Below are 24,992 nucleotides of genomic sequence, written 5' to 3' on the forward strand. Positions count from 1 at the left end.
GAGTTCAAATTGGTAAGTCTCTTATATACTGTTCCACATTTGGGAAACCAACAAGCATGTCTTGGTTTACTTATCAGACTATGAGCAACTAAGGTGTTTCGAGGGAATCTGGATGGCCACATTCTCTAGGATAGTGGTTCTCAAACTTTTTGGTCTCAAGATCTCTACGCTTCTTAAAATTACTGAGGGTGTCAAAGAGCTTTGTGTCATATGGGTCATATATACCAATATTTACTATATTAGAAGTAACAATTGAGGGCGCCTGGGTGGCGCAGTCGGTTAAGCGTCCGACTTCAGCCAGGTCACGATCTCGCGGTCCGTGAGTTCGAGCCCCGCGTCAGGCTCTGGGCTGATGGCTCGGAGCCTGGAGCCTGTTTCCGATTCTGTGTCTCCCTCTCTCTGTGCCCCTCCCCCGTTCATGCTCTGTCTCTCTCTGTCCCCAAAATAAAAAAAAAAAAAAAAAAAAAAAAAAAAGAAGTAACAATTGAGAAAACTTTTATTTAATTCATTCAAAAAAATCATAATAGAAATCGATTACTTGTTAATATAATAGTATTTTCAATGAAAAACAAGCATATTTTCCAAAAAAGAAATTTAGAGATGAGTGACACTGTCTTGCATTTTTGCAAGTGTCTTTTGCAACGTCTACCTTAACAGAAGGCAGCTGGATTCTCATATATTTGTCTGCATTCAGTGGTTACCATATGTTATTTCATAAGAAAATCCAGCCTTGTACAGATATGTAGTTGGAAAAGAAAGGAGCATTTACAATTTTTTTTTTACATGTTTATTTATTTTTGAGAGTGAGAGAGACAGAGTGCAAGTGGGTGAGGGGAAGAGAGAGAGGGAGACACAGAATCCGAAGCAGGCTCCAGGCTCCGAGCTGTCAGCACAGAGCCCAACGCAGGGCTTGAACTCACAAACTGTGAGATCATGACCTGAGCCGAAGTTGGATGCTTAACCAACTTAGTCACCCAGGCACCCCAAGAAAGGAGTATTTTAAAGGCCTTTTCAGATAATTATGGCTATTGTTCTCTGATACTAGCCCAAAAGTTTTTTCTTTTCTATTTTTTTTTAAGATTTTTTTTTTCAACGTTTATTTATCTTTGGGACAGAGAGAGACAGAGCATGAACGGGGGAGGGGCAGAGAGAGAGGGAGACACAGAATCGGAAACAGGCTCCAGGCTCCGAGCCATCAGCCCAGAGCCTGACGCGGGGCTCGAACTCACGGACCGCGAGATCGTGACCTGGCTGAAGTCGGATGCTTAACCGACTGCGCCACCCAGGCGCCCCAAGATTTTATTTTTTTTATTTTTTATTTATTTATTTTTTAAATTTTTTCTCAACGTTTTTTATTTATTTTTGGGACAGAGAGAGACAGAGCATGAACGGGGGGAGGGGCAGAGAGAGAGGGAGACACAGAATCGGAAACAGGCTCCAGGCTCCGAGCCATCAGCCCAGAGCCCGACGCGGGGCTCGAACTCACGGACCGCGAGATCGTGACCTGGCTGAAGTCGGACGCTTAACCGACTGCGCCACCCAGGCGCCCCCCAAGATTTTATTTTTAAGTGATCTCTACACTCAATGTGGGGCTCAAACTCACAACCCTGAGATCAAGAGTCACATGCTCTACCAACTAAGCCAGGCAGGTGCCCCTCAACAAGTAGTAGTTTCTTAAAGGTTAGAATCAATGTAGAATCTGAAACCACACCAAAATAGTTTTCACATCTGTTACATTAAAATCTATTTTTTTCTTTTCTTTTCTTTCTTTTTTTTTTCTTTGCACTTTAAAGAGACCTTTACCCACACATGATTTCACAGCATCATACACTGGTCACTTTGAAGATCTTGGCTAACTAGTTATATAGGTTTTAAATGTTGACACATTCATTATACAATATTTAAAAATGACATTTGTTAAATACCACTACCAATCTCATCAAAAACATCCTTAGGAATGGAAAGCTATCAATCTCATGGGGGCAAACACAAGTTTTCCAAATACCGATTCTCATTTAAAATCTTAAATTTTATCATCAGCTGATTTCCTTTGAGAGGCTCACTTCATTCATTTTTGAAAGAGTATTTTAAAAATATCTAAGTCTGTATAGTTTGTTGATTTAGTTATTCTTTCAAGTAAAGATGGTGTTCCATGAAAAAATCAGGTAGTTTAGTTATTAGCAACTCAACTGCACAAGTCCTTTTCTTGAAACACCATTATACTTCAGCAGGCAGCAGAAGTGCTTATGTATATTTCCCTTTCCATCACATAGAATACTGAAAAGATATGTACTCAAGGGTCAAGATTTCATATAATTAATAATTATACTGCTTCACCAATGGCATTCTTAAATGTAACTGGCCTTTTTTTTTTTTTTTTAAGCTACGTGTGTTGAAAATGTCCCCTTTTCTTATTTTAGGCCAACATGTTCACTTATGTTCTATATCCTATTTCCTTTCCCCTTCTCTAAGACTACTCCTTCAAGTATCCCTTTTTAAAATCTTGTATTGCTATTCTGTTTCTATCTGATCACTCTCATCAGCATATAAACACGGCCTGATATTTCCCATCTTAAAAAATAAGCAACTCCACATTACCACAAAGCAAACATTAAAAAGCAACAAAAGACTTCCCTTAACCCCGGTCTTTTCCAGTTATGAGCCCATTTATCTATCTCATTTCACAGAACACACGTCAGAAGAGTGTCTACAATCAATGTCACTTCTCCACTTCCTATGCACTCTTCAACACACCTACTGATCTACTGAAACTGCTCTTGTCAACGACGTCCACATTCCCAAGTCTGCTGGCTACATCATCTTACAGCAGGATTTCACATAGTGGATTACTCCTCCCCTCTAGAAATTTACTTCTCTTAGTTTCCACATGACGACTTTCTCCTGGGTTTCTCCATACCTGATTAGTCATTCCCCTTAGTCTTTGCTACTGCTTCTTCCTCCACCCAACTTCTAAATGTGATTTCCCAGAACCAAATCCCATTCTGTGTTTCTGTCCATACTTGGGTCTCTCTCTTTTGAGCTCTGCATTCTCTTCCTGCTTGATATTATCTGGTTCCATGGATTTAATTTTTTTTTTTTTTTTTGCCGTTCACTTAATTTTTATTATTGTTTAGATATTCACACTGATTAACATACACACAACTAGACATTGTATGCTACGCTGTGCTATATTCTCTTGTGGTTTGTAGGAAAAGACATAGTTTTGGAAAATATGATAAAATTTTTATTCTTTAGTGGTGAAATCAATTTTGTAAGTGAAACTTAACATGCTGGTTCCATGGATTTAAATACCATCTTTATATTGATGACTTCCAATTTTTTATCTCCACTACTGGCCTCCCCGCCCTGAGTTCTGGCCCCAAATACCCTGTGGACTACTTGATGAATGTACTTGGATTTCTAGAAGATAACTCGAACTTAACAATTCCAAAGCAGAACTTTTGGTTTCCCTAGCCCCATCTCCTAGACTCCTCCCTATCTCAATAAACGGCATTTTCACGCATCCAGTTGCTCATACACGAACCCTAGAAGTCCCTCTTGATTAGTCCTTTCCCCTCAATTCCCACATTCAATCCATTAGCTCATCTCCCATGACATGATTTTATTAAGATATAATTGACATAAAATATTCTATTAGTCTCATGTGTACAACATAATGATTTGATAGATGTAATATTGCAAAATTATCATCACAATTAGTCTAGTCATCCATCACAATACAGTTACACATTTTTCTTCTTAGGGTGAGAACTTTTAAGATGCATGGACAGTCTCTGACTTACAATGGTTTGACTTACGATTTCTCAATGGTGTGGGTCATGGATAGTGTGAAAGTGATGCACATTCATTTGAAACCATAGTTCTAAGTCTGAATTTTGATCTCTTCCCAGGCTTGTGATACGATCCTCTCACAATGCTAGGCAGCGGCACAGAGCACAACTGATACACTTAACAACCATTTTGTCCCCATACAACCATTCTGTTTGTCTCTTTCAGTATTCAATAACTGCATGAAATATTCAATACTTTATTACAAAATGGGCTTTGTATGAGATGATTTTGCCCAACTGTAGGCTAATGTAAGTGTTCGGAGCCCGTTTAAGGTAGGCTGGGCTAAGCTATGACATTCAGTAGGTTAGGTGTATTAAATAAGTTTTCAGCATGGTATTTTCAACTTACAATGAGTTTAATCAGGACATAGGCCAATCATAAGTCAAGAAGGATTTGTACTTTCTTAGCAATTTTAAATATATAATAGAGTATTATTAGCTATAGTCACCATGCTTATATCCCCAGGATTTATAACTAGAAGTTTTACCTTTTGACCATTTTCAGTCATTTTACCTACCTCTTAAACCACCACCCGACCCCACCCCACCCCCCGCCCACCTCTGGCAACCAGCAAACATTCTCTGTACCTGAGTTTGATCTTTGTTTGAAGATTCTACATAGGGGCACCTGGGGGGTTCAGTCAGGTAAGCATCTGACTTCAGCTCAGGTCATGATCTCACAGTCGTGAGTTCAAGCCCCACACTGAGCTCTGTGCTGACAGTTCAGAGTTTGGAGCCTACTTCGGATTCTATGTCTCCCTCCCTCTCTGTCCCTCCCCTACTCACACTCTGTGTCTCTCTCAAAAATAAGCATTAAAAAATTAAAAAAAAAAAAAAAGGTTCCACATATAAAAGAGATCCTTTGGTATTTGTCTTTCTCTACCTGACTTGTTTCACTTAGCACAGTGCCCTCAAGGTCCATCCACTTGTTGTTGCAAATGGCACGATTTCTTTATCAATGTCTGAATAATTTTCCGGAGTGTGGTGTGTGTGAACACATACTACATTTTCTTTATCCATTCATCCCCTGATGGACATTTAGGTTGTTTTCATGTCTTGGCTACTGTAAATAATGCTACAATGAATATGTAAATGAAGGTAAAGTAAATTTCCCTTGGTTAGGGACCCACAGTGGAATTGCTAGATTATATGGTAGTTCTACTTTGAATTTTTTGAGGAACCTCCATATTGTTTTCCATTCTGGCTGCACCAGTTTACATTTCTGCCAACAGTGCACAAGGGTTTCATTTTCTCCGTATCCTCACCAACATTTGCCAATTCTTGTCTTTTTGATAATAGTGAGGTGATATCTCATTGTAGTTTTGATTTGCATTTCCCTGATGATTACTGATGTTTAGCACCACCCATCATATATTTTAAAACTGTTCAATTCTCTCCATCTCTATCCCTACTATCCCAGTCCAAACTACCACCAACCCTCATCAGGTCTTTTGAAATAGCCCTCTAAGTAGTACCTTACTTCTCTCCCTCTCTCTCTTTTTTTTTCAAGTTTATTTATTTATTTTGAGAGAGAGAGAGAGAGCATGAACAGGGAAGGGGCAGAAAGAGAGACAGAGAGAGAGAGAGAGAGAGAGAGAGAGAGAGAGAGAGAAGCCCAAGTAGGCTCTGCACCGCCCAATATGGGGCTCGAACCCACAAGTCGTGAGATCATGACTCGAGCTAGAGTCTGACACCTAACCGGCTGGGCCATCCAGGCACCCCAGTGGTAACTTACTACTATTCTAGCTCTCCATAATCCTTGATAGCAGCTAGGGCAACCTTTGAAAAAATAAATCAAATCAAGTCCCTTTCCTACTTAAATTATTCAATGGCTTCCCTTTATATTTAAGACAAAACTGAAACTCTTTATAATCTCTAAGGCCTTATATGATATGCTTCCTGGCTACCTCTCCCCTTATTTACTATACTCGTATCACATTGGCTATCTACCTTTCTTTAAAAACAACAAGCTCTTGCCTACATCAGGGCTTCTGCACAAACTGCTCCACTGTTTCCTAGCTCTTTGCATGTCTGATTCCTTGTCAGCTCCATGTCTTAGCTCAGTATCACTTTCTCAGTAAGGCTTATTTGACAACATTATCTAGAGCAAGTCCCTTTCCAGGTACTTCCCATTATACTGCCTAATTGATTTCGGTTACAGCACTTAACCACAATCTAAAATTATTTTGTTTACTGTCTGTCTCTTTCCATTAGCTTGTAAGTTTAATGACATAGGTTCCTTTCTTTTTTAAAAATAGCTTTATTGTGATATATAATTCACCCATCTGAAGGATAGAATTCAATGGTTTTTAATATATTAATTTTTAAAACTGGTAAAATATATTGAGTAAAATGTGTCATTTTAACCATTTTTAGGTGTATAACACAGGCTCATCATAATTACATTCACAATGTTCTGTAACTACCAACACCATCTTCATCCAAAATTTTTTCATCACCCCAAATAGAAACTGTAGCCACTAAGTAATAACTCCCATTTCCCCCTCCCCCCAACCCACCACTCCTGGTCTCTATGCATTCTGTCTCCATGCACTTGCCTATTCCAGATAATTCATGTAAGTGGAACCATACAATATTTGTGCTTTTGTGTCTGGCTTATTTATGAGGCAGGGATCTTGTATGTCTCATGCACTGCTCTCTCAGTTGAGACTCAGAATATACAGCACACGGTAAAAGTGTGACAAAATACTTGTTGAATCAATTCATCAATCTTAAGGAAGTCATGATTTTTCTGGATCTCAGTTTCTTAACTGTGTGATGATGCTGTATCACCATTCATTCATTCATTCATTCATTCAACATCTTTTGAGACTTTATAGTGTTTCAAGCATTGCGCTTACTAATAGAAATATCATAATGTGCAAAACAGTTGCCTCTACTCAATGAACATTCAGTCCCTTTCCTATCTGAGAATGTCACCTTCTTTGATTTGTGTGCACTTTTAGGATGGAAATACAGTTGACCACTGAACAAGGCAGGGGTCAGGGATGCCGACTGCCGACACAGTTGAAAGATGCATCTACCTTTTGATTCCCCAAAACTTAACTACTAATAGCCTACTATCGACTGGAAGGCTTACCAATAACATAAGCAGTTGATTAACGCATATTCTACTGTCCTTACTGAAAAAAAATCCATATATAAGTGGACCCTCATGGTTCACATCCATGTTGTTTAAGGGTCAACTGTACACAGAACAATGAAGTATATGGAAGTAACAGAATCTCTGACACACCTGTTGGAATATGTGATCCTAACTGGAGTGACAGATGTCAACAGCCATACTGTCTTCAAACTCATTTAACATTAGCTGCCCTTTTCACTTTGTAGGCGATAATGAGGTCATATGGGTATGTGTGTGTGTGTGTGTGTGTGTGTGTGTGTGTGTATGTGTGTGTGTTTCAAACTATAAAACTCTCCATTAATTTAAGGCAAAAGCATTGTAATTTTTTTATTTACTACTGTTTATGTTCTGGAAACTGAAAGCAAACTACTGTGCTATACACAAATTCTAACACAACGTACTTATAAACTCACTGACAATTATGGCAGAACCTGGTATTTTATTTTATTTTATTTTATTTTATTTTATTTTATTTTATTTTATTTTATTTTATTTTATTTTATTTTATTATTTTTAGAGACAAAGAGAGAGAGAAAGAGAGAGAGAGTGAGAGACAAAGCACACGCAACAGGGGAGAGGGGCAGAGGGGGACAGAGAGAATCTTACGCAGGCTCCATACTCAGCAAGGGGCCCAACAAAGGGCTTGATCCCACGACTCTGGGATCATGACCTGAGCTGATATGAAGATTTGGACGCTCAACTGACTGAGCCACCCAGGGGCCCCAGAACCTGTTTTTTTTAACTAATGATGATTATACTGTGCTTGAATTTTGCCAGGCCTGTTCCTACAGGGTTACACGTTAACCAACAAAGGAAGCTATTACCAGACAAAGGGGCTGACACGTGAAAAATATTACTAAATGGTACTAAAACCAAGACATTCTGCTTTATTCACTTTCAAAGCCCAGCACAGAACACACACACATACCTTTAGACCGCAATGACAGGAAGAGGGCAAACAGGCCATACCAATCCTCTCAGCAATTCAAACAACACTTGAGGATTTCTACTTGAAGGCCTGTCTTTCTAAGCTTGTGCTTTCAAAACGGGCTGGACTGATCCCAAATACTGAAGTAACAAATATTACTAAATTCTGTCATTTCCTCTACCAAAAAAGTGATTTTACTACTACTTCTGGTTGTGATGAAAGGTCCTATTGACTATTCAAATCCTCAACCAAGTTATGGATGCAGTATTAAATGACTTCACTCCTTTTTCTCTGGCACTTTAACATATGCCAATGCTTTCATCCACCTCCACTAACGTGGCTTATAAATTACTGAGGTGGGGCCATTTTAATAGTATGATTTGTTCACATCTCTAGAGATGGGGTATAAATGAGGCTGGCTGAGAAGACAAACTCTCCTTTGACAACATGTATTAGAATGTACGTAAAGAAAAAGAAATCTTTAAAAAGGTGGCAATATTTTACTGATAGAATACATGGTTAGGGGCCAAACTAATTAATGGCCCTTTGATTTGTTACAAATTGAAACGTAACAAAATGATGGCATTAAAGCCAAAGACAAAATGAAACATTCTCAGAGAAACGGTTAAAGATGAAACACACAGAGTTGAACCAAAAAAAGGTTAAAGGTCACAAATTTGCTAAAAGTTTCTTTCTAAATTGTCAGAAGAGGCTTCCTGAATGCACTCTGAAACCTAAGAAAATCTGTTTATAAAAAGCGTATTGTCATCTCCTTTTAAAACTGCCACAACAGTGAAGAAAAAACATCAGAGAGCAAGATGCCTTCTCTCTCAGGATTTAAAGTAATTAATGTATCAATCTTAAATGCACACATAGTGTAATCTCTCAAATTTTCAACAAGACTATTAAATTGCAGAGGATACAAAATAACTGGAAGTAACCCATATTTTAAACAGATGAATAAAGCTAGTTCAGCATGCTTATGGACTCAGTTCACTTAAGAATAAAATCAGAGGCTTCCTGAGAAGTGCTCCAAAGTGAGGACTGAACAGGACTAGGGATGAGAGTCTGAGATAAAGGGCTGACTTTCCCAAATTTTCCACTGTATACAGTCAGCCTCCAACTTTGTCAAAGTAAATTGGGCTATTCCTAACACCTCTTTATACCATCTATAGGCATTCTTATTGGGCCCAGAGAAGTAATTAAATGTGCGTATACTTGCATGGGTATGTACGTGTGCGTGTGTGTGTGTGCGTGTGTGTATGTGTGTCTGCAGCTGAGATTTATGAGGAAATCCAGGAGTACGTTTCACCTGGAATCTTCCAACAGACGTTGGACCTTAGGGTGTAGGTACTTAGAGCAAGAAACAGAAAACACGTCAAGGAGAGAGTGACCTCTGAATTCAGACCAAAACTTGGTTCTACCAACCTTCCTGGCATTCTGACCCCCAGACTCTGGACTCTAGTATCCATGTGCCCCTTTCCACATGGCTGACTTCACCTGGAGGTACCCTCTAATTTACTTAGACCTCTTCTCCCTTAATGCACTCTTAGGCCACTTCTGACCAGTTCTGTCTAAGCATTGCTTTTTTTCATAGTATAATGACTATAATCAGTAGCATAAAACAGCCTTGGAATTAAAGTGCTTTTTTTTTTTTTTTTTTTTTAAGTAGGGTTCATGCCCAATGTGGGACTTGAACTCATGACCCGAGATCAAGAGTCCCATGCTCCACCAACTGAGCCAGCCAGGCACTCCTGAAGTCCCATGTCTTAGACTAAGATACGTTAGTATCCAAAAATGGAGAGAGGGAACGCATCAGGTGTGGGAAGAATAGCACATGGAAAGATGAGTCACAGGCCAGAGACTGCGAGCAAGGCTGCCGACCTGGAGTAAAGAATGGGCCGAAACAGCAATAATAATAAAGCGGTATGGCTGAGAGGGCAATGAGTATGAGCTTATGAAGACAATGATGAACTGAGGACTGCAAACTACAAATTTGATCCATTATCAAAAGGGTAGGAATCTAAATAAAAAATTAAAAAAAAAAAACCACTAAACTGATACTGAATGAGGGGAAGAAAGGCAAAGATGACACCATATGGAGGAATGATTCTAGATCTGTCAGGAATGAATAAGGGAACTGTTCATTGAGTCTTTAGATTCATATGGATAAAAGGCAACCTTTTAAAACAAATCCATCACAAACCTTGTTGCTTCCTTAAAAAAAAAAAAGTCTGAGGATACAGCTGATAATGTCTTTAAGTGACAGCCAAACCGTGGATACTGATCCACATGATATTCTAATTGGAAGGATGCCCAAATAAAAACAAAGCACTGAAGGTGATCTTCCTTTACAACTGGAAAATTTATGGGACGTCTACCTCGTGAAGTTTAGTCAAGTATGCCAAAGAAATGTTGTGCATTTCTTTCAGAAAAATGCAGACTGAAGCATCTGTTAGTCTTTCTACAGCATATGGAAAGACATTATTTAAATGAGGTACTAACTGGCCTGATGTTAAGAGAGCCACAAAAGCCCCAGATGGGTTGGAAGGACCACATGGTTGGTCTTTCTTTTTGGTTCCTGCATAGTAAGGTGAGGAGACCATTGAAGGCTGGCCAAAGGCACTAAAACTTACTCCATAAACAACTCCCAATGCAAAATGAGTCCCCAAAAGTGGTCTAAGAGAAGAAAGTGATCTAAGAGAAGAAAGCTATGTGCAAAGGTACAGAGGCAAAAAGATACAAACCCACACATTCAAGTATAGTGTACCAGCAGGTCACAACTCAGTAAAGGGTTTCTGAGTTTAGTAGGAGGATTTCAATTTGTACCCACTGCTTCTCAGTAGTATTTAGAATGACATAAAATAAAACTGTAGCCAAAAAAGAATTTTGCGTTATCACTGTAACTGCTTAAATAGAACAGTGAACTGTAGTACTTATTTATAAAGAAAGAAGGTTAGCAATCCAAGGAAGTAGGTTGTATATGAGAAGTAGAGAAGGACAGAAGTTACTTACTTACCTGTGCTATATTTTTGTTCAGAAGATAGACACCATAATCAAATTGTAACTTCTCCCCTCCTTTTGGATATAATGGAAACCTAAAAAAAAAAAAAAAAAAAAAAAAAAAAAAAATTACGCAGGATCAGATCTTTTCCAAAGTTTGAGTAAAACAACCTCCAAGTTATTGACAAAGGTAGAAGTTCCTTGAATAAGGCATAAGTATCTGAAGACTTGAACTAAATTCCTTATAGGTGTTGCAATCTATTACCTTATTATCTTCATAATTAGTCAAATCAGATCAATGGTTGCTTTGTTTAAAAAAACAAAAAACTGAGTAGATCATGCAATAAGGGACTAATATATAAAAAAGTGACCCACTAACCCCAAGGAGTTGAGGCCACTGTGTTTCATATTTACATATCACAAATTTACCATGCCAAAATTAAGATCCTACAAGTTTTTTCCTCTAATACATTGGATCTGACATCTCAGCTTCTACTATATGGGAAAAGAAGATTAAGGGGAAAAAATCAGACTTGAAAGCAATATATAAGATTTCTGCTTCTTGAAAGGTGGCCAGTCAAATCGACAGTACTAATAGAAGTGAAAATTCACCAAAAATTCATTCACACCCACATGGGTGGCTACTTGGGTGTTACTTCTCCAAAGCAATATACTCACGCCACAGAGCTCTCCTAAGACTTTAACCTGACTTACTGAAATAACAAAGGCATGAGATCTGTGGATCTTTATCAAGATGATGAGTTATTTTAGAGAATAAGTTTCCCATTTCCTTTTTCCTATCCCTGCAAACTAAGCATACATTTTTTTCCCTCGGAAGTAAATACACAAATCCAGATCAATCACAACTTAGGGTCAAGAAGAAAACTTCACCTTCCTGAGTTTGGCAATATATGATTATTCTCAAAAATAAAATAATCCTACTGAAATGAATGGAAGGTAACAATTAGTGGATAGTCTCAATTTCAATTGCCCAAGGAAAGGTACATTCCATAAAGTTTGCTGGATATTGTTTTCTAGAAAATATAAACGAAACAGAATTAAAAAATCTTTATATTAAATTCTTGAGAGTTGTTGATAACATACAGTTTCTAAAAGGTAAATTTGTTGTGCTATAAAATTATAGGCATTGACAGGGCTCCTGGGTGGTTCAGTCAGTTAAGCGTCTGACTTTGGCTCAGGTCATGATCTTGCGATTTGCGAGTTCAAGCCCCGCATCAGGCTCTGCTGACAGCTTGGAGCCTGGAGCCTGCTTTGGATTCTGTGTCTCCCTCTCTCTCTCCTCCTCCCCTGCTCGTGCTCTGTCTCTCTCTCTCTCACAAATAAATAAACATTAAAAAAAATTTAAATTATAGGCACTGGGGAATGAGCAAGGTCATGAACTGTCTTTATTCTCTAGTAAGGGAACACCAAATGCTTCATACATCCATTAAGAACATACAGCTCTGTATTTATTGAAGCAGTAAAAAATAAACTAGGAATGTGGTGTGGCCCTAAATGGAGATACATAAAAATGACAGCAAATTCAGGATAAACAAAAGTGCAACACCAGGCTTTCACAGTGCGTCTGGGAATCATCCAAATTTGTATGAGGAAGCTTGCAAAGGAACTACCTAACTGCAAAGACATAACACCATGGGGGCCCTCTGGAAGGAACCTACTAGAGTTCCAAAGCACTGTACTATGTAGTTGTTATTCTATAAGGCTATCTGCACAGCTCTCCAAGCCTACGTGTATCTCTACTTTCAATTTATAAATACAGAAACTATTTCAAATGTTAGAAGAGTACACTGAAATAAGTATCATTGAAAACCAGGTCTCCAAATTCCTAAAAAAATGGATCTCACAACATCAACTTTATCACTTCATTGGGACTTCTTTATAGAAAGTCACAAGGTGTGCATGTAACATTAAAACAAATCTGAAGAGTAACTGAAGCCCAAGGTCAAACAGTGCAATTGTAAGACAGATCAAACATGAGGACAGAGTTCACATCTTATATTGCTTTCAAATTCTTAAGAGGTCACTTCAAGTTGAACAGTATAGCAGCTTATAATTACTACACATTCATCTCACTTTGCAAAAGTACATAGATTTATAGATCTATTAAGCAATCTAGAAAAATGAAATCCATTTTAATGGGTAAAACCTATTACCATCAGGACGGAAGATACAAATCAAAGGCATCTTAATTCAGTACAGACAGAGAATCACATTAGCAACTGTAGAAGGTTTAGATAAGAATGTGGTCATTCAAGTACAACTAGAAAAATGTCCTTAGTGTCAAAAATAGGATTCATTAAAGGGGGGGGGGGTATTACATTAAATAACTGGAGGAAGAACTTTATATTTCCTATTATAAAACTTACAGAAAAGGCAACTAAAATGATCGATATGAAATACATTTCAAATTCAACTGTATTTCCAAACTATTCGAAAAATTCACTGACTCTACATGGTATGTATCAATGAATTAGAAAGCATAAATAGATTATGTGTGGAGATGATTTGGAGCTCTTGAGTACACAGTAATTTCAGTATGAATAAAGAGCCATGGCATGACTACCAAAAAGCTATTGTGATCCCAGGTTGTATTAACAGAAACAAAGCAGATTATTAGGAAACATGCTATTGGCAAATACTGGTTCAGACTGGTTCAGACTATACTGAGAGATCTGTGTTCAGTTCTGGGAGTTAATGTCGGTTTTGTTTTTGTTTTTTCAATATAAGCATGTGGATAAATAATTTGAAACTTTCTTATAGGTTTTGCAACAATCTCATTTGACTATAAAAAGCATGCAGTGAAGTAGAGTGGTCCAGTGTTTTTGTTATTTAAAAGAAAACTGATTTGCCTTGATCATCTACTTAGCAGAAGAGACATGACCTGAGTATTAGGTCTTCAACGATAAATTCAGTATTCTTTCTACTCACCTCTGAGTGCTTCAGAGAAGCAGCACAACCAAGATAATTAAGAGGATGCGAGCTATGGTTCTGAGACAAACGGCTAAAGGAACCAGAGGTGTTCGGTCTGGAGCAGAGACGTCTCCGAGAAAACAAATGAAGGGCTTTCTGAGAGAAAAAGAGATGTTTTTGTTCTCATGGTTTCAGACGGGGAGAACTGAAGTCAATGGTAAAAGTTACAGGAAAACTGACTTCACCCCAGAGTTAGTCAAAATCCAAAAGATCTTGGGTAGAGGCAGCCAGTTAGGAGCTGGGCAACAAATAACGGACATATACTCAGAGGGCCTAACAGGCTGCATGGTGGCCCCCCAAAAGTATGTCCATATCCAAATCCTGTGAATGTGATTTGGAAAAAGGGCTGCAATTAAGTTAAGGATTCTAAGATGACAACATCCTCAATTATCTGGGCGGGCCCTATAGCCAATAAATGTACAAGGGACACGCGGAGGAAGAGACGCAGAGAAGGTGGTCATATGAAGATGGAGGCAGAAATTAGTTACACGGCCACAGGCCAAGGAATACCTGGAGCCACTAGAAGCTGGAAAAGGCAAGGAAAGATTCTCCCCTAGAGCCTTTGAAGGGAGTGTAACCTTGCTGACACCTTACTTTTGGAATTCTGGCCTCCAGACCTATGAGAGAGTAACTTTCTGCTGTTTTAAGCCAGCAGGTCTGGGATAATTTGTCATAGCAGCCCTAGAAATTGACAAGGGAGGACGGATCAAACACTGGGTGACTCATTAGACTGGATGAAATACACCTCCTTCATCTCCAAGATTCTATAATATTGAACATGCAAAAGTAAATACACTTAATATAACTTCATCCTTCCTTCAGGAACCATGAAAATATAATGCCAAAGAGTCATCATGATGGGCAATAGCTAAGGCTACAAAGTAGATCTACTGAAGTGCAAGTAAATGGAATGAAAAGAAAAAGATTCACATGTATGGTCTTTATATGTGGTGTGTGTGCATGTATACACAAAGAATCTCACAGAATTTAGAAAAAAATTGTGAAAGAAAGTGATTTTGAATCATTCTTACTTTAAAAAGATACGAATGTGGGGCGCCTGGGTGGCTCAGTCGGTTAAGTGTCCAACTTCAGCTCAGGTCATGATCTCATGGTTTGTGGGTTTGAGCCCTGTGTCGGGCTCTGTGCTGACAGCTCAGAGCCTGGAGCCTGCTTTGGAATCTTTGTCTCCCTCTCTCTCTGCCCCTCCCCCACTTGTGCTCTGTCTCTGTCTCTGTCTCTGTCTCAAAAATAAATAAAAGTAAAAAAAAAAAAAAAAGATACAACTGTTATAAGCACTACCCTCTCCTCCCCAACCTAGACATTTTTATAAAGGACTCCCAATTGGTGATAGTTTCCTGCCTTCACTTTCAAAGTCCCACATCAAATTCTAGTCATGGACACTCCAGCTACTCTGTGAGAATAAACTGCAGGGGAGCAAGAAAGGAAACATGGAGACCCACTACAGTAAAAATCCAGGCAAAAGAGCGTGCTTTAAATCTCAACTGGGGATGAGGATATGGCTATAGTTAATTCAAATTTTTTACTGTGCATATTAAGATCACTTTTGCTCAATGCATTTGTAGAACATGTGACAATACATACTCAGTATGTTTTGAGTCCATAACTTTACTTCAAACTAACATGCTTTTTCCTGTCCAGATTAGTTTTCTACCATCACTCTTACCGGTTACTCAGGCTTAGAATGACATTTAATTTTTACCCACCTTCTTTGTCTTTTATACCTGCGATGATTCACCAAGTCAACAAATCATTTTTCCTATGAAACATTCTTATCTCTCCATTCCACTGCCACTCTGGAAAACTCTTTGTTGTTGTGTGCGTTGTAGGATGTTTTAACAGCGTTCCTGTCTACTCACTAGAAGCCAGTATTATTCTTTACCCATGTAAGTACAACCTTATTTTTTCCTTTAAGTTTATTTATTTATTTTTGAGAAAGAGCGAGAGGGGAGGGGCAGAGAGAGAAGGAGAGAAAGAAAATCCCAAGCAGGCTCCACACTGTCAGCGCAGAGCCCGACGTGGGGCTCAAACTCACAAACTCTTGTTCTCAAACCCACAAACTGTGAGATTATGACCTGAGCCAAAACCAAGAGTCGAACACTTAACTAACTGAACCACCCAGGTGCCCCATAAGTACAACCTTTTTATCATGTCACTTCTCAGCCCTGCTTCCTAATCATTGTCTTCAATTTCCACTCCTCTCCTCAGCTTTCGGGGCCTAAGTGATCTGACCTGTCTGCCTGATTTATGTGCAGCCTTATTTTGCTCACGTGGTTTTCTCCATCTCATGAGGTTTGGAGAAGGTGAGACCAGCTTGTTGCGGTAATGTAGGTGAGAGATCATGGTTGCTTGGACGAAGGCAACAGTATTTTTTTTTTTTAATTTTTTTTTTCAACGTTTATTTATTTTTGGGACAGAGAGAGACAGAACATGAACGGGGGAGGGGCAGAGAGAGAGGGAGACACAGAATCGGAAACAGGCTCCAGGCTCTGAGCCATCAGCTCAGAGCCCGACGCGGGGCTCGAACTCACGGACCGCGAGATCGTGACCTGGCTGAAGTCGGACGCTTAACCGACTGCGCCACCCAGGCGCCCCGAAGGCAACAGTATTAGATATGGCAACAACGAGACCAATTTGGAAGGCTTTTAGGAAATAAAATCATAAAGATTTGGTGATGGCTTGAAGTGAAGAGTGATGGAGAGGGAGGGATCATGCGTTAACTTTTAATGTCTGTTTTGCCGAACCAAATGGAAGGTTGATCAAATGGTAGAACAACTTGAATAAAGAAATGTAACAGAACTGCTGAGCACTACTGGAAGTCCAGAAGTGGTAATTAATCATGAGTTTATAACGGTGCTATCGTGTCACTTTCTCTAGACATCTGCTTGGATGCGGCAAGTACAGAGAAAATGGACAGCAGGGCTGTAAAGATGACAAAAAGCAACAGGGAGCAAGACAAAAGTGTTACTAAAATAATGGGCCATAATATCTAAACTGTAAAAAAGGGGCCAGGGTCTGAAGGTCGCCAAGAGGAGCGATGAACAAGTGGCTGAACCAATGAGCTGAAGGAGAGGAAGTAGTCATCAGAGAGCAAGATGCCTGAATCAGATTTGGGATGTGAACTGAAATGATGACGTGATTTGGAGTGAACCATGGGAGTAAATGAAAACAATGAAATGCAAGAGTTCATTGGTGACAAAGATCAAGAAAATGAGAGAGCCGGGTGTTCGATGGCTCATCCACTTGGGTGTTAAGTGACTTATAATAGCAATACTTTGAATAAAGAGAGTGTTTCTCTTTCCTGTGTTCTCTGTCTCCTCTGTTTCTCAGTTGCCAAAATAGAAGAGTAAGGGCACTGTAATTGAGAGATGGGTAGGGGACAGAGTGGCGTAGTTGAAGGGCATATGTCTCAAAGGAGAAGTGTTCTTGGATGTTTACTTTACCAACAGAATAGAGAAGTAAGAATCCAGAAAAAGCAATGAGAAGCAAGAACACCCTGACCTCACCTCCTCAATCTGAATACCCAGCATATAAGAAAATGGATAATTACCAGTGAAAAGGCTACAGAAAAAGTGGAGTCCTCAGTGAAAAGTCAGGTGCAGCAAGAAGTGGGCTGAGCTGCAAGAGCCTGAAGATATGGGAGAGCTTGTTGATTAGACAGATGCATTTCCAGAGGGTGCAGCTGAAGGACTGCAGATCGAGGAAGTAGAGGGCATTCTGAGGATGATGGAGATGACAATAAAAGCTTCTTTTATGTAAGTTCAAATGTCAATTTATTTCTTTGGTTTTTTTTTTTTTAATTTAAAATTTTTTTTACTGATAATAAAAGGTTCTGAGGCGTTTTGGTGAGAAGCTGAGTTATTCCGATTTGATGGTTTCTATTTTCTCTGTGAAAGCAGAAATGAGGCAATTTATCAGGAATGAAAGGGAAAATTGGCAACGGGGAAAAAGGAGAGAGGGTTTGCTGTGGTCATGTGGCAGGAGAACCAGGTATCTAGGATGCAGTAGAGCAAGTGAGATGGATGAACGTGAATACAAAGTGCTAACCAGTGTTCCCAATTGTTCGATTTTTTCCCTAGCAGCTAAGTGGATTAGAGGTAAGAGCGATGAGATAGGGGCATGTAGGATACTGACAAGAGAGAAGCTATGAGTAAGGAGCTACTAAGGTAGAAGAGTAAAGGTAGTGGCCTATCAAGGGCAGGATGGGGGCGGCAGTCTATAAAGGGGTATAATATATGTAGTGACATTTTATTTTTGGGATAGAGAGAGAGGGAGCACGTGTGCGTGCACGCCAATGGGGGAGGGGCAGAGAGACAGGAGGATATAAGATCCAAAGCGGGCTCCGTGATGACAGCACAGAGCCCGACGTGTGGCTCGAACTCACGAACTGTGAGATCATGACTGAGCTGAGTCAGACACTCAACCGACTGAGCCACCCAGGCACCCCTGTAGCGACTTTTTAAATGATCATAAAATAGATCAAAAATTGGTCTTCATTTTATTATCACTAGGAGCCAATAAAATCTAAACACTGTCAATGATAAATATTCCTCCCAGAAAAAAATCTTTTGTTGGTCTAGTTTCTAAACAATTTCTGCAGGGACGGTTTCATTTCAATGTATCTGCAAGTTTCAAATCGGGATATTTTCCTTATTTACACTCTAATAAACATTGTATCTATACGGAAGTTAGTTCAGAGAGCTCCCAGTCATACAGTCAGCCCAGCTAAGTGCACTGAGCTACACACTTCCACTCCTACATTTTGAATGGTCTAGAATGCTCTGGGCACAGTTTGTGTCTCCAAACTGTTCCATGTTACGTATTCCTGTGTTTAAATGGTAGATTCAAAATAAACAATGATGGCAGTGTGTAATTTTTTTCTGCATTATCTTTTTTCCAGTGTAGAGTTTTAGATAAGGTTATTCTGATACAAAAATACTGCATTTGGCCTTAAACAAGATACAGTGATATACAAACCTTTAAAATTGTTCCTTGAAGATGAACACCCCAAAACTGTGTTCAATAAAATAGCAAATATATACTTTTCAATCAAAGACAATTTTCTGCTTTTCTTTTTTGCCATTATTATTTCATTTCATGATCATTACTAAACATAACTTTATCATTTAGAAACAGTATTAAAAATGATCCACTCCAAGTGCCAAAAACACTAGGTACATGCCACTGAGAAATGATTTATTTTTTTTATATATCTTAATGCATTTTTTTAAGGTGAGAAAGAGAGACAGTGAGAGAGAAAGAGAGAGAGAGAGAGAGAGAGAGAGAGAGAGAGAGAGAGAGAATCTTAAGCAGGCTCCACACTCAGCATGGAGCCTGACACGGGGCTCAATCCCACAACCCTGGGATCATAACCTGAGCCGAAATCAAGAGTTGGACGCTCAGCTGCCTGAGCCACCCAGGTATCCCAAGAAATGATTTTAAATTGACATCAGGATACACAGAGGATACCACCTGCTCTAGACCCAAAGATATGGGCAGTGTGAGACAAGAAACAGTCTCCCATTAAGAAGGCTCTAGGGTAAGTGAAACTTTTAGGAGAGAGTCACTTATTTTACGTGTATCCAGCAGTTGTCTATTCAGTGGTTTATCTTAGTTGCATACACACTAATATGGTGGAGGGGTTGAAGACTTGAGTTTATTACAAGCATTGAAGAGGGGTTTCAGAAAGCAAAGAGGAAATATCTAGGAAGTAAGTAAGGACAGTGATAATACATTAGAGGAGAAGCAGCAAACAGATACTAGAATGTAGAACTAATTCATGGGTAGAAGTGATCAAAGTCTTTATAGGAGAATGAGAAGAGTGATTTTTCCTCCTCCTCCTCTAGGGGGAGAAAAAGGAGAGAGATTATATAATAGGAGATCACATATGCCAGTCAAAAGAGATGACATTTGATATGACAGGCAATAAGATGCCATCACAGGTTTTTAAAGGAGAAATCATGTAATGAAAAGATTTACATCAGATTATTTTCTTTGCCAATATTAAATATAGTTCTTTAGAGCTGTACTAAAAAGAGAATGGAATTTCAGGGAAATAGAATTCCAAATAATTTCAGTAAGAAGGTTAAAAATAATCCCTATTTTTTTTTTTTTTTACTTGGTAAGCAGCAGGGTTGTGGAAACTGTTAAAGAACTCAATATCAATTTCCTTGCAGAGACCTTCCAGTTTTTCCACACCCTTTTGGTAACTGTTGAAAAACAGTCTACAGGCAAATTTCAGTGAACAGAACAAAATTAAAGGATGGAAACCATGTCTTTTTTAATAGTCAATTTTATAAAATAAAAATTCTGCCAAGTAAATCAAAATCACATTCCACAACATTAACAGCCATCTTGTATTTGCCCAAGTTTAACAGCACCTGTTTCCCACAAAATCTGTAAATGTTAAAAAAAAAACAACCCACAAAATCCTACAATTAAACATGCAAGGTGCATAAACCCACTATACTTGGTAATGCCAGAAGATTTTTCCATCTGGAACATGGATTTGGAAGACAGACCATTCGCCATTTTAAATTTCTAAAGACAACTTCCCGAAGTGTGCACATAATGTAGGTTTGTTGAAATACATCAGTGCACCTAATGGCACGTTCTCTGTAAACCACTTCTTTATCAGCGCTGGGAACATAACAGGTACTCAATGTTTTGTATCAAAATTATTTATTTAATTAGAGTACCTATTTCCAGGTGGGGGGAGGAGGAGGAGAAAAATAGAAGGGGGATATAAGGCTCTGGAAGTCAGAGAGGCATCGGCTCAGATTCCAGCTTTGCTACTTAGAGTGTGAATTTAGGCATACTGCTCTGAACCTGTTTCCAAATCTCTAAAATGGGTTTAATAATACCAATCTTCCAGGACTGCTGTGAAAACTGAATTAAAAAATCTAAGAGCCGACACAGTTACTAGGATACAGCGGGCATTCAATTATTATTATTACTGTGCCTTATTTTCTGGCCTCACCTATCTCACACCCTTTTTTTTTTTTTAACCTTATTTATTTATTTTGAGAGAGGAGAGTGAGAGCGGGGGCAAGGCAGAGAGAGAGGGGAAGAGAGAATCCCAAGCAGGCTCTGTGTTGTCAGCAAAGAGCCTGATACAGATCTCACGAACCAGGAGATCATAACCTGAGCCTACATCAAGAGCTGGATGATCCACCAACAAAGTCACCCAGGTGCCCATCCCACACCTATTTCTAAGTCTCACAATGGGAGATACCATATTTTATTCATTTTTCTCCCTCCTGACATCACAAAATATTCTTATACACTTGGTACTTCCTACTCTGTATCTTAGTTGCTTACACAAAAGTCTTATTTTCTCTATTGGACTATAAATTCCTTGAGGACATAAGTGTTAAGCTCAAAGTCTTAGCCACAGTAAGTATTTGACAAATATCTGTAAATAAATGAATAAAGAATAAATTTAAAAATTAATTAAATATCGGGGTGCCTAGGTGGCACAGTCAGCTAAGTGTCCGACTTGATTTCAGCTCAGGTCATGATCTCACAGTTCATGAGATAGAGCCCACTTGGGATTCTCTCTCCCTCTCTCTGCCCCTCCCTGCTCTCTCTCTCTCTTTCAAAATAAATAAACATCTTAAAAATTAACTAAGTATTGAAAAAATGAGTATCTAAGTGATACACAGCCCTTTAAATTAAAAAAAAAATTTTAGGATTCAGAAATATTTTCATCATTCTTTCTTAACCTTAGTATACCTAGACAGCCAATTCCTATTTTTAGAAGGTGCTTTGAACTCTGCTCAAAAGAAAAATTCGTTGGTGGGAAGGAAATTTCAAGTTACAGAATGGTGTTTACTGTGGATTAATATGAGCCAGTGCCCTCCAGCAGTAGAGTAAAAGAGCCAGTGAGCACAACCAATACAACAGCAATCAATACCGATGCTGATGTTGGACTGGGTTTACTGAGTATATACTGTGCATGAGGTATCCGATTTAGTATATATTATCCATACAATACAACTGTCCTACAGGAATACTGAGGTGTCCACGGTCACACAGTCTTTCTTAACATTCAACGACAACCACCAACTCCCACTCTATTCCACCTCACCCCTGCCCAGAGTTTGGATTAGTTACGTTCGCACAGAACCCTGTGTGCTAACACAGTACCTTTTAATTGTAGCAATTGTAATTGCTTGATTATTCCTTTGACTCTTTCATAAGAATGAAAACTGTGAGGCTGAGTCTTAATACTGTACCCCAGTTCCTAGAGCACAGCATCTGGAATATATTTACTTGTGGAATGGACGGAGAATGAATGTATCCGTGGAGTGGTAGACTTACGATTCCAACCCATGCCTGTTGGACTCCTAATCCTATGCTTTCAATTCTACACCGTTCTCCCCCTCTAGTAATAATCCCATTTTGTAAATCTGTATTATTTTGTAAACTTCATTTACTCAAGACTTCTATAAAATGTGTGGGACTTCTTCATCTCACAAGTCAGATGTTCATGAACCAAATTATTACCAAATTCATCAACTGAATGAATAAGCTGGATAAGCTGGCACCTTGAAAACCGCCAAATCTAGCTTTTACATGACAACATTTTGGGTTTACAGCTAAGTCGAAAAGGCAGAGATTGTTAACACCAATAACTACAGACCTCGTTAAAACCCAAAATGTAACTTCCGAAGTCCTAGTAACAATATTACATACATTTATTACTTTGGGGATTTATATATAAAGAAAAGTAGATAAAAATATGGAAATAAACCCGTAAGTTTTAAAAAATATCCACTTAATTTCACTAAACTGATTTTTTCAATAATTGTGTACATAAACTTGTCAACCACTTAAGTTCTAAAGGTTAATTTTAGATCATTTATCATAAAGCCTAAAAACTTCTACCCGCTTTCTAGATGTCAAAGTTCAAATTACAAACATAAGTTAACTAAAGTCCGTTTTCTAAAATGAATATGAGTTCTAGGAATTCCATATATTTAGAATATATTTGAGAAAGGCCTATTTCAATTCTGAAATTGCAAAAGGATTTGCTTCAACTTGTCATTTGACCCAATTTCAGAGCACAAAAAGGCAATTTAGTGGCCCCTAAAAGTCATTCTATTTAAGAATGGATTTCACAGGAGGAGGAAACTCCAAGGATCATTGGTGTGACAGCAACCTCTGCTAACATCTAGGTTGTCATAATCAATCTGCTTTAATTATCAACAAGTTTTCCCCATTTCTGACCAGTCATTTAGAGCTGACCTCTGACAAGTACTTACAAGTCATTGAAATCTCATTTTATTTTATAGCCTCATATTTGTTATTGGGCTAATCTTTACCTGTTCTACATCACACAACAGCTTAAATATTTGAATGGCCCAGCAATAAATTTCCATGGTCCCCCTGGGTCAGTCAGATGTTAGCTGTTAAGTAAAGCTAAAAGGATCTATGCTTCATAAATTTCCTTCAGGGTCCACATTTGCTCTTACAGGCTGGGCTTTCAAGCCCAAACATCTTTATAGCTACGTGCGGTGATTTATTAACTCCTCCTTGTTTTTATCCAAAAAGATCAATCACATATGTATCAATAAGCTGGTGTGCTGGTGACTGCTTTTTATTGTACATATAACCACCTGCCTTTAATACAAACTCGAGTCTAAAGCTTTTGTAAGCGCTTGCCGGATTTTAACAACTTTCACCTGTTTCTAATTTGGTATAAAACATATGGTTTAGCTCTGCTATTTAGTTCTAAGTCAGCCTTTCCTCTTATGGACCCAACAATATAAAACAAATCCAGGCATACAAAGCTAAATTTGGAGGATGTTTCTTACACACACACACACACACACACACACACGCGCACACACACACACTTGCCCAATTACTTCTGAAGAGCACTTCTGACAAATAACAGGAATAAGTTATTTTACAGTTATGAAATTCTTACATTTCTTTGCAAACAATTAGATATGTCCTACATCACTCTCAAGGGTTCTAAGAATTACGTCCAAACTGCAAAAATGACTGTTCAAATCTCAGAAACTCAAAAAAGGTAACAGCCGTATCTAGCTGCCTGTGAGGTCAGGGAAGAAAGTTCCTATCTTTACATTCCAGGAATCCACATCTGGCCAGGTGAAAGCAAGATTTTTCCTCCTTCCCTTATCCTTCTGTAAATTAGACCAAAAGTTTAAGAGGCAGGGTGCCAGCAGAGCGAGAACTACCACCTAACCCAGCACAGTAAAGTCCATGCTGAAATTAAGAGTGTCTGGGTGATAGGGCAGGGAGGAGTAAATCCTCAGGAAAAAATGACTAATAGAAATGTCTAGGAAAGGCAGCGAAGTCAACACAGCCTCCCACAGCTCTACCAGACTTCTTTCCTACACACATTTACTTTTCCAGTCACGGTGGGGCCTGACAACCCTGGTCACAGCTGGCATTTAATCTCCCATTCAAATTCCTCTCATCCTTTGAGGCCCAATGCAAAACCTCTATCTACCCATGGCTTTCCTGAGTCCCAGATCAGAACTGATGGTGCTTCCGTAAGACGTATCGGTATTTATCCACAATTTGGGAGCTTTGTTTTCTAATCACATGTTTACATGCCTCTCTCTCGTACAATGACCTAGCAGGCGTTGAATAAATGTTCACTGAATTGTATTAAATTGGTTGACAAATAAAAATGTTTTGTATAAATGAAGCACACAAAAATTAATGTTTATTTTTATCTAAATAATATTTGTCCATGGTTTAAAAAGTCGAATTGCTCTACAAACCTGAGAGTAAAAACATCACTTGACATGCTTATTAGCTAACACCTTCACTCTACATCAATTCCTAGACCCAGAGCCAGTTACTCTCAACACTTTAAGCTGCTTTTTCCCCTTGGTATTTACCCAAAATACATCTAGTTAATAACTTATATTCTTGTCTCTTGATTCTATAGTTTAAAGAAGAATCTACTGACAAACTACTGGGGAAAATGAGGGTTTAGCTCTTTTACATGTTGCTTCCCCATCTTGTCCCCAAACACCACACTTCTCCTTCCATTCTCTCAACAGGGTCGACACCA

The 24,992-nt window shown here is 38.7% G+C and overlaps 1 protein-coding gene across 2 annotated transcripts in view; it reads right to left on the reverse strand.

Moving 5' to 3' along the window:
• UVRAG (UV radiation resistance associated) overlaps nt 1-24,992 on the reverse strand; it is a 297,500-nt gene that overhangs the window by 70,038 nt on the left and 202,470 nt on the right. For both annotated transcript variants that reach the window (XM_043580203.1, XM_043580204.1), the window contains one exon: nt 10,944-11,022. In XM_043580203.1, coding sequence (XP_043436138.1) covers nt 10,944-11,022 — 79 coding nt within the window. The remainder of the gene's footprint in view (nt 1-10,943; nt 11,023-24,992) is intronic.

This window comes from Prionailurus bengalensis, chromosome D1 (genome assembly GCF_016509475.1).
Source record: "Prionailurus bengalensis isolate Pbe53 chromosome D1, Fcat_Pben_1.1_paternal_pri, whole genome shotgun sequence".
Classification (NCBI taxonomy): Eukaryota; Metazoa; Chordata; class Mammalia; order Carnivora; family Felidae; genus Prionailurus; species Prionailurus bengalensis.